We start from the raw sequence: 11,066 nt of genomic DNA on the forward strand, positions 1-11,066 counted from the left end.
TTCTAAAACATGAAATCCAAGAATATATAGACTGCACTATTGAAAAGTAAACATTATATGTTCTGTATTATGAGATTTTTATCATGTTTTACTATATGATGATGATGACTTTATAGATCTGTGCTTTTAACAATGCATTTTGTCTTTGTAAATACCCATGAATTTCAGTGATTATTTGACTACCATGTGGGATAGCTTTAATAAAGTAGTCAGTTAGTGAAGTGGGTCTATATTCAGTGTTGTAGAGACACTGACGGGCTCTGCTGCTCTCCCCTCTCCACAGGCACACTGACAGTGGAGCAAATCTACCAGGACAGGGACAAGTTTGCCCAGCTGGTGAGGGAGGTGGCAGCTCCCGACGTGGGCAGGATGGGCATCGAGATCCTCAGCTTCACTATCAAGGTGAGTCTGTTGGGGGTGCCATGAAGAGTGGAGGATAAAGGCAGTTAAACACACCTTTTTTATATTTCAAATGTTATTTTTTTGCCTTTGCTGTGTTTATCGTGTGACTTTTTAAAATTTTAATTATTTTGCATTCCATGTGTATTGGTGCTTGTTTTCCTATGGAATTTAATGGATGATGTTGACTGGGAGGCGACTCCAATTAACTAGTCTTCACCGTTGTTGATTATGATTAATTGTGGACTGGTAGTAGTTCTAATAGCTGTGAATTAGCCTAGACTGTCACAGTCCCCATCAGTGAGATCCACTTTTAATTATCAGCTCCTCACTGCAAGGGCTACAATCAATTAGATGTTATCACATGTTGTTGGACATTTTATTGACGTTTTTGTTCCCTCAAGTGTCTCAGGTTGTGTGTTGTAATCTGTGTGTGTGTGTGTGTGTGTGTGTGTGTGTGTGTGTGTGTGTGTGTGTGTGTGTGTGTGTGTTGTAGGATGTCTATGATAAACTGGACTACCTGAGCTCCCTGGGGAAAACTCAGACAGCAGCAGTTCAGAGGGATGCAGACATCGGTGTGGCAGAGGCAGAAAGGGATGCTGGGATAAGAGTAAGATTCAATGAACTTGATTAATTCCAGAGGGCAGTGTAATGAGTGCGTGCTGGTGGCAGGGAAGTCAGGCGCAGGAGAGTGAACTTGGTTTAAACGGAGCAGTTTAATAAATGCTAAAAAACACTGAAAACCAATATATAAAACCAATATATACAAAAATAATATAAAAAGGGTACAAAACCCGCCGCACACCAGAACATGACTTGCACAAACAAAACAACAAACAATCAGGGTTAAATACACAACATGTAATTGATGGGATTGAAACCAGGTGTGATGGAAGACAAGACAAAACCAATGAAAAATGATCAGTGATGGCTAGAAGGTCGGTGACGTCGACCGCCGAACACCGCTCGAACAAGGAGAGGGACCAACTTCGGCAGAAGTTGTGACAGGCTGGGGCCTGTTTGTCTGTATTAATATACATTCTTTTAATTTGAGAGGTTTGTAAGCTCATTTTATTAATTTCCCCTTTTCCTCTCACCCTCTCTCTCATGTATATTATTCTCTCTCACTCTCTCGCCAGGAAGCGGAGTGCAAGAAGGAGATGATGGATGTCAAGTTCCTGGCCGACACCAAGATGGCCGACTCCAAACGAGAACTTGAACTGCAGAAGGCTGCTTTCAACCAAGAAGTCAACACCAAGGTCTGCATGAACTCCATGCTCCACTCTTGAATGCCAGTTAAATAAGTACAGTGTGGTAGAAATTCCAGTCTACTAAATTATTCTATGATGTTGGTCCATCCCAGTCTAAATTATCATTAGGCGTTAGTAATTTAGTAAATGCGACATCTTACGTGATCAGAGAGCCTGGAATGAACATTGAATATAGCCCTAAGCAGCCAAATGCTCCATCCAGTCAACCTTAACATTAAAACTCCTCTTTCAACATAGACGGCCGTCTCTCTGTCTATGTGCTTCAACATGGACGTCATGGTCATGTAACTCTCTGTCCCTGTGTCTCCAGAAAGCGGAAGCTCAGCTGGCCTATGAGCTGCAGGCAGCTAAAGAACAGCAGAAGATCAGGCGGGAGGAGATAGAGATTGAGGTGGTTCAGAGGAAGAAGCAGATCACCATTGAGGAGAAGGAGATTGTCCGCACAGAGATGGAGCTCATCGCCATGGTGAAGAGGCCTGCCGAGGCAGAGGCATACAAGATGCAGCAGCTGGCTGAGGGACAGAAGTAGGAACACCTTTTATATTATATCAGAACATATCCACAGTCTATTTCCCATTATACGTTTACCTAGCTGTAACATACAAACTATGTCCTTCACTAGGGATTCCACTCAACTTTTGTGCATTGTCTTCTATCGCAAAAACATTTTCTCATCAGTCTGGAATGCTTCAACACATTGGTAGCACTTCATTTAACAGTGCAAAAATGTCCCCGTATTTACTAAGTGATCAGGTTAAATGGTAATTACACAATAATAGCATATGAATTACATACAAATTGTTTGTTTCGGAAATCAATCTTGTTTCCAATTTGTTCTGATACGAGTGTGTTGTGTTTTTCAGGATGAAGAAGGTTCTGACGGCCCAGGCGGAGGCAGAGAAGATCCGGAGGATAGGCGAGGCAGAGGCCTGCTCCATAGAGGCTATAGGGAAGGCTGAGGCTGAGAAGATGAGGCTGAAGGCTGAGGCCTACCAGCAGTATGGAGAGGCAGCCAAGACTGCTCTGGTCCTGGAGGCCCTTCCCAAGGTAACACACTATGGAATTAAGTCACATAAGTCATATTGTTTTTAAATGCAGTGTATCTACACGTGTGTTTGAATTGTTTCGATTTAATCAGATTAAATCACTACTGCCTTGACGAGACCTTCATACAGATGTATTCATATTGAGGTAGTAATATGTAGATTTACTGTAGACACCAGTGTTGTAGTACTCAAGATCAGTCTCAAAACCATATATTGAGTATCTCTGTCTTGTCTTGGTGTCAGATCGGTCTTGACTCGGTCTCGGACAGTGAGTGTCTGTTTGCATCATAAACATGGATGGGCCTGGGTGGACAGAGGCCCACCCACTGGGGAGCCAGGCCCTGACAGGCCCACCCAATAAGCTTGATGTGGTTTAAGCATTGTTGTGGACTGTCTTTTTTTCTATTTAAAAAAAAAAGGTGTGATTTTGAGAGTGAAATTCTGAAAAATCTATAGCAAAACTCATAAAAAAAACACAGGATTTTTCACATAGCGTGCCTTTCCTTCACTGGGCGGGCCGTTTGGGAACTCTTTTGGCAAAATTAGAGTATACCCACTTCTCCAGGCACTACTACACCACTGCATAGGGCCGATGGAAAGACAGCAGTCACACACAGCATGATGTTAAAGGATAAGCAGTTCATAAACTCAGACATAAGCCAGCAGGTCCCAATCATAAGAATACAAAAACAATGCCATTAAGTATTTCCCAATCGAAATGTGTAACTATTACTTCCCATTGCATAATACATTTCACATTTAGCACACAAAGTAACCAGTGACATAAAGTTTAAAGTGGAACTGAGTGTTTTAACTACTTTGCAGATATAAACAGACAATCATGATATTAGTCCAAAATATCAAATTCTCAGTTTTATGCTACAAAACCAACTACATACGAGGTTTTAAAAATGCTATATTTGACTCAACTTCCCATGACGTACACTAAGGCATTGTTGGCAAAATAGATGGATGCAGTTCAATGCATGATTAATATAATTCACCAATACATGTCTTGTTAGTACAAAAAATATTGTTATCTGGTTGTAAATCACAGCTGGCCTGGTACATTGTTTGCTGCCTCCATTCGGACAAATGTAACTAAGGCTAGGAATGTCAATACAATCAAACTAGCAAGGGCAATGATCAAAAGTCAGTCATAATGTGGCTAATAGGCTAGCATATCTATTTATGTAGCAAGCTAAAAGCACAGAGCCTAATGTTAGCTAGCTAGCGGCTAGGAGGATGTTATGCCATTGGAGTGGGAGTGACTGACTTTTTCCCCTCATAATTTTTCAGTGGCTATACACAGCTAGAGATGCAGATGTCATTTGGTTAGCTAGCAAAAACTTGAACGACTGTTATCCAGTTAGTATATCTCTTGATTTGGCAAATTCACTCTGGTTGTTTACTCCGATTTCAGAGCACTCTGGTCTGAGTGTGCCAGAGCACAGAACAACTGATATGACTGATATTTTACTGATATGTCAGTAAAAGTAGGTAAAAAAAGTAATAGTTAGTCAAGAACACTCAATAGGACTGTACAGTTCCCAGATGTAAGAGGACTCCTGTGGTGTTTACGTATTTGCAGAAATCCATTCAGATGTATTTTGGCTTTTGGCTTTTGGTGAATGCTTTCTAATGATCTAAAGTCGCGCTGTTGCAACTGCCTGTAAACACACAGTCCAGTTCAAAGTGAATGAAGACAGGCCCTTGTGATGGCTTGTTTGTATGAAGGCCTACAGTAGCTCTGATTGGCTATAGCGCACTGGTCTGTGTAGACTCCGGTTCTGGACAAGACAGATGTTTTTATTCAGTTTTATCTACTGCAGTGTCTATTAATAGTCCAAACGCAAGTCCTCTTTCCCACTCTATAATACTATAGAATTTTCACAACTGCCTTAGTATACGTAATTCCCAAACATTCTAAGAATTCATGAAAACGTGAAAATGATCATATCTAAGTGGTCGCTTGTCATAAAAATTAAAAAAAAGTTTAATTCTTTCTGGGGGTGTATATGAACAAATTTTCATAAGATTTCATGTTGCTAAAATGCTTTCAGTTCCACTTTAAATGCAACACGGTTTCACACATGTTATTTTCAAAGGGATGGCTAACCGCAAGTGCGCTGCAATAAAAAAACACAGTTCGAATCACCAGATGATGATGATTTGAAACGTAACTTCTTCTTGAAGTTCTTGAAGAACTTCTTCTTCTATTATTGAAAAGGGAGAAGCTAACAAATTAGCAACATCCTTTTTGATAACACCTGCTGCAGCCGCTGCAAACTAGCCGACTTTTGAAATGGCGCCGGAGGGGGTGGCTGCTGTTTTACGTGCTCCTAACCAACCGTGCTATTTTGTTCGTTTTTTGTAACTTAAAAAAAACAACGTATTGTCTACATAGTGTTGCTGCTACCGTCTCTTATGACCGAAAATAACTTCTGGACATCAGAACAGCGATTACTCACCTCGAACTGGATAAAGATTTGAACGAGTCCGACGCAAAGATATACTGATTTCTCGGGAACGGGCACAAATCCCCGTCATTTGCGTGAAGAAAAGACGGAGAAAAAGGGGGTGGAGATCGGGCTGCCTTCTGAGAATTCATAGGCGAGTGAGTTGCCATCTGTTTTATTGGCCAACGTGCAATCATTGAAAAACAAAATGGATCTACGATCAAGATTATCCTACCAACAGGACATTAAAACTGTAATATCTTATGTTTCACTGAGTTGTGGCTGAACGACGACATGGATAAAGCTGGCGGGATTTTCCATGCATCGGCAGGACAGAGAAGCTACGCTTGGTAAGACTAGGGGCGGGGGTGTGTGTCTATTTGTCAAAAACAACTGGTGTGCGATGTCTAATATTTAAAAAGTCTCAAGGTATTGCTCACCTGAGGTAGAGTACCTTATGATAAGCTGTAGACCACACTATCTACCAAGAGAGTTCTCATCTGTATTATTCGTTGCCGTCTATTTACCACCACAAACCGATGCTGGCACTAAGACCGCACTCAACGAGCTGTATAAGGCCATAAGCAAACAAGAAAATGCTTATCCAGAAACGGCGCTCCTAGTGGCCGGTAACCTTAATGCAGGCAAACTTAAATCTGTTTTACCTCATTTTTACCAGCATGTGCAATGTCTAATATGCAACCAGAGGGGAAAAAAACTCTACACCACCTTTACTCCACACACTCATACAAAGCTCTCCCTCAATTTGGCGAATTTGACCATAATTCTATCCTCCTGATTCCAGCTTACAAGCAAAAACTAAAGCAGGGAGTACCAGTGACTCGCTTTAAAAAGGTCAACATTCACAAAGCCGCGGGACCAGACGAAATACCAGGACGTGTACTCAAAGCGGGGCCAAGCTTCCTGCCATCCAGGACCTATATACTAGGTGGTATCAGAGGAAAGACCCAAAAATTGTTGTCAAAGTCTCCAGTCACCCAAGTCATAGACTGTTCTCTCTGCTACCGCACGGTAAGCAGTACCGGAGCACCAAGTGTAAGACCAAAAGGCTCCTTAACAGCTTCTACCCCCAAGCCATAGACTGCAATAATCAACAATTAATCAAATGGCCACCCGGACTGCTTCTTCCCTAAATAGTTATTGCATAGTTTGGAGCTCTGTTTTGGGTCATTATCCTGTTGTAGGAGGAAATTGGCTCCATTTAAGCGCTGTCCACAGGGTATGGCATGGCGTTGCAAAATGTAGTGATAGCCTTCCTTCTTCAAGATCCCTTTTACCCTTTGCAAATCTCCCACTTTACCACCACCAAAGCACCCCCAGAACATCACATTGTCTCCACCGTGCTTGGCAGATAGCGTCAAGCGCTCCTCCAGCATCTTTTCTGCGTCTCACGAATGTTCTTCTTTGTGATCTGAACACCTCAAACTCAGATTAATCTGTCCATAACACTTTTTGGTTACTGGCCCAACGCTCTAACCACTAGGCTACCTGCCGCCATATCTGATCAATTTGATGTTATTTTAATGGACAAAAAAATTGCTTTCTTTTCAAAAACGGACATTTCTAAGTGACCCCAAACTTTTGAACTGTAGTGTACATGTACAAATTACCTTGACTAACCTGTACCCCCACACATTAACTTGGTACCGGTACCCCCTGTATATAACCTCGTTATTGTAACTTTGTTTATTATTTTTTTACTTTTGTTTATTTGGTAAATATTTTCTTAACTCTTTCTTGAACTGCACTGTTGGTTAAGGGCTTGTAAGTAAGCGTTTCACAGTAAGGTCTACACCTGTTGTATTCTGCGCATGTGACAAATAGCTTTTGTTCAAATCAAACTTCATCTCGCTAGACCGTGGGAAAACTACTGCTCACTAATGAGCAGTGACCAGTTGGCCTGCAAGGCAGAAGTTTCCAAGTCAAAATGTTATTGGTTGATTCCACTGTCACTCCAAAATGTTGTCCTAATACAGTTGAATCCCAGACACCTTTATTTAGCTTATGATGGCCTATCCAATGGCTGATTTTTAGCTAGCTAGATTTAGCTCCCTAGAGATCAGCGAAGTTAAATCCTGATTGGATCTTTTTTTCCCTTCAGTGTTAACCCTTTCCAACAAAAACTGAAGAGATTCAATCAGAACATCATTGAAGATAGTAATATAATTATCATTATTGTATTATAATCATTATGTTATAAATCCTTAGCCCTTCTCTGAAGGCGTAGAAGGCTCATTGTTCCCCACTGTGTTTGGGTTTGTAATAATTTGTAGAGTCGCTATATTTTCCATCAACATGCATTTTTTCACTATTCTGAATGTCTAAAGAATCCATATTTTCTGAAATATGAACACAGAAATACTGGATATTTTTAACTCTTATTATGGTGGTGATTTGACAAAATTAAAATCATGGTTTTGAATTGGACATTTTTCTGGTCTCAGTCTTGACTCGGTCTCGGACCCCTTGTCCCTCTCCCGGTCTCGGTCTTGACTCTGACTCGATTTGCTCCGGTCTTGGTCTTGAATCAGTCTCGCTTTAGGTGGTCTTGAACACAACATTGGTAGACACACTCATTAGCATGCCCCCAGATAAACCTAGTCACATTTGATACTAATACAGCAGTAATAAACAGTTAATCTCGTCACTGTAATAATGACAAGCCAGTGTTTGACTTTTATTCGTTTGTTTCTTTATGACTGGACAAAGTACAGTAGTATCAGTCATAACCAACCAGTAGTTATCTACAGTAGCTTTGTCAGCCAGTGTTAGAGGTGGTAGTACAAGTGGCAGATTACACCATTTTAAAGTGACTCACAAGTGATTTGTTCAACCGGCGGTTTACATCAGTTTGATGTAATATGGCATCATATACCTTAAACGTGTCTTGTGATGTGAACACAATAAAAAAAAAATCTCAATGTGCCCGTGTCTTCCTAGATTGCAGCCAAGGTGGCGGCACCGCTGGCCAGGACCAATGAGATAGTCATCCTGAGCGGGGAGGGCAACCGTGTGACTGGGGAAGTGAATCGCCTCCTGGCTGAACTTCCAGTGTCCGTCAACGCCCTCACTGGAATTGACCTATCAAAGGTAATTAGGGTGTGGTCTATGGTAAAAATTGTAGAATAAACATATATTAGTGTGTCTATAGAAATAGAATTACACTCATTATTGCTGCCAGATGGTCCACCTATCATGGAACGTTGACTTGAATAGAGTGTTAATGTCTGTTCTAGTAATTCTAATTCTATGAATTAGCTAATATGTTGCATAGGATCCTATTGGTGCTGTTGGATTTTCCAGCCTACATGTAATTTTTCAGAAATATTGAAATTAAACCTTAGAATACGATATCTTTTTCTAGCCTAAATTGAATAGTTTTTGTTTTCTATTCAACAGATCCCACTACTGCAGAAGATGACCTATGCTCAGGCCTGAAAACAATCTCTCTCTTCTACTCCGAAATCTGTTTTATGCACTCCCATAGACTGCCTTCAATACACTTGAAATGATTATATATATATATATATATATATATATATATATATATATATATATTTATTTTTTTTATGAAGTGGATTTTTTTTAACCTCTGGTGCCTTAATTTCTACAGGACCAGAATATCTGCATGTACTGCTGCTCCTTTATATACTCTATGTATCTTTGAGTTCACTACTTTTTCAATCATGGAAGCCTTTTACAATAAGTAGATCACATGGGATGCATTGTTATCATTTAGCATGAACTGAGCCTTTTTTTGTTTAACTCATATACCTCTCTAGTCTCTACCTTACCATGTAATTTCAGTGAACAGTTAGCTGTTAAGAAGAGCAACCTCAGTGATTTTCTTCCAAAGGTGTACTCACCTTGCCAATTATACACTTCATGATTACTGAGTCATTATCCATTCTTGCTATCACGTGATTATTGTATAGGTTATGGAAGTTACTGTACTCTAATGTATATAACTTTTCATTTAACTGATTTAATTTGTATCCTTTATGATGAGTTATGGGTTTTCGCAATCAGGTGATAAGTTGTATGAAGTGCTACATAAAATAAGGTGCTCACTGCTTACTATCCTCAAATTTATTTAGGCTTCTACTTAGTCAAAGCTCTGAGTAACTGGGAATTCTTCCCACTCAATAAGCAATCATGTGTTTTCGTTTAGTTGTATGTTGTAAACAATACGTGTAGTACATTATTCCTAACACACTTTAATTTATAGCAACAATAATGGCCTTTTTTACTAATCACAGAAACCTGATTGCCAGACCTTTATTTCTTTGGCTACGATGCATCTTTCTGAATTGGCTCAAAGTAAGTTGAAGTACTGAATTGACTTCAAGTTTGAGGGAGAGATTATGAACTTTGTGGGATGCTATGATCCAGGGTAATTTATTGAGAGAACTCCGACATGGAGAAGGTTCAGTATGTGAAATATTGAAGGGTTTTTGAGTCCAAGAAGAAGTAAAATGGCGTTACTCATAGCCAAATACTAGTCATTGCACCATATCATTTTTTATTATACACGAGTAAAAAAAAAAAAAAAAAAAAGTTTGAACTGGGATATGTTTAAGAAGTGATTTTGTTCATTCTGTTGATTTCTTAATTTCATGTTTCATTTGATTAGTGTGACTTGACTATAACATTGACAGACACTTATTTTTTTTGGGGGGGGGGGGGGTAGCAGTTTTATACAGTAATATAAGTCAATGTTAAGCCATGTAAGACAGCCCTTCAGGTTCTGTGCACAATGTAATCTTTGCTAAAGATAACTTTGTATATCATACACTTGTGTCAGAGAAAGATATCACTGCTGTTCAGACAATGCTATTCAATGTATTTAGTAATTTATCTTGCTTTTAATTAAATATAATTGTGAAAATGGGTATATGTGCTGTTACACTATTGTCATTCCACATTACCTCCATGTTTATGTTCTGTTTGTTGAGCTCATTCCAAGACGGATCATCACAATCTGATTATATTGGCTTTTTTTGTGGAGGTAGACTAACTTTCTGCTTGTTTAGTATCACTATTTACGTTGTAATCTTAAACAAGGTGGAGAGTAGCTCTTTGTACAAGGATAGGGAAATGGCAGATCTTGTTCATTTTTAATATATGTGGATGCCATCATCACTGATTTGGTGACTTGCACTATTTAACACAAGATCATGGGAAATGGTAAACCAAGATGGGAAATGTCCAGCTATCATGTAAGTAGACAGATTCTAATTTGCTCAGTGCTTTTTTTGTAAAGAATATCAGTGCTCAAACAATGTTCAATTGGAAAAATGCTGTCCTTTTCCCCCTCCCAGACATATTGTAACATTCTTTGTAATAAGTCAAATGAAAGTTACTACTATGAAGGACTGTTAAACTGTTATGTTTATTTTTTGCTGCCCTCATTGATTTGACTCATTGCAGCCAATGTAATTTTTCTAATACTGTGAAAATGTGTCAATTGTGTAGCAGCTGTCATTTTGATTTTTGAGTTACACTGTGGCTTCACGTCCAAATGCATTGTTCTCGCTAAGCATACAATTTGTAGACAAACCACTAAAGATATTGTATGTTTGATCCAGAGGTCATTTGGAAATATGCTTTTGTCATTTTTGTGTGAAAATCATCACTTTACTGTTGTGTCAAATGTAGAGATAGTGTAGAGATATTCACAGTGCATGTACTTATGCCACCAGTTTTGTGGTAATGTAAATGTTTTTTCTCAACAGGACACAAGTGATCCTACATATTTGTGAATGTTATTCATCTGTAACATTATATAAAATTACTATATTTGTCTTCATCTGTCATTCTAATAAAATTACAACAAATAGTTGTGCTGTTTTTCTAATGGCAATGTAATA

The 11,066-nt window shown here is 39.2% G+C and overlaps 1 protein-coding gene across 1 annotated transcript in view; it reads left to right on the top strand.

The window, feature by feature from the left end:
- Positions 1-11,035, top strand: part of flot2b (flotillin 2b) — a 43,003-nt gene extending 31,968 nt beyond the window's left edge. The window contains exons 5-11 of the mRNA XM_071357303.1: positions 284-402; positions 896-1,009; positions 1,539-1,658; positions 1,981-2,195; positions 2,534-2,717; positions 8,137-8,286; positions 8,596-11,035. Of these exons, the coding sequence (XP_071213404.1) occupies positions 284-402; positions 896-1,009; positions 1,539-1,658; positions 1,981-2,195; positions 2,534-2,717; positions 8,137-8,286; positions 8,596-8,634 (941 nt within the window). The 3' untranslated portion in view covers positions 8,635-11,035. The remainder of the gene's footprint in view (positions 1-283; positions 403-895; positions 1,010-1,538; positions 1,659-1,980; positions 2,196-2,533; positions 2,718-8,136; positions 8,287-8,595) is intronic.
- Positions 11,036-11,066: the final 31 nt, after the last annotated feature.

The sequence above is a fragment of the Salvelinus alpinus genome, chromosome 21 (assembly GCF_045679555.1).
Source record: "Salvelinus alpinus chromosome 21, SLU_Salpinus.1, whole genome shotgun sequence".
In the NCBI taxonomy this organism is placed as follows: domain Eukaryota; kingdom Metazoa; phylum Chordata; class Actinopteri; order Salmoniformes; family Salmonidae; genus Salvelinus; species Salvelinus alpinus.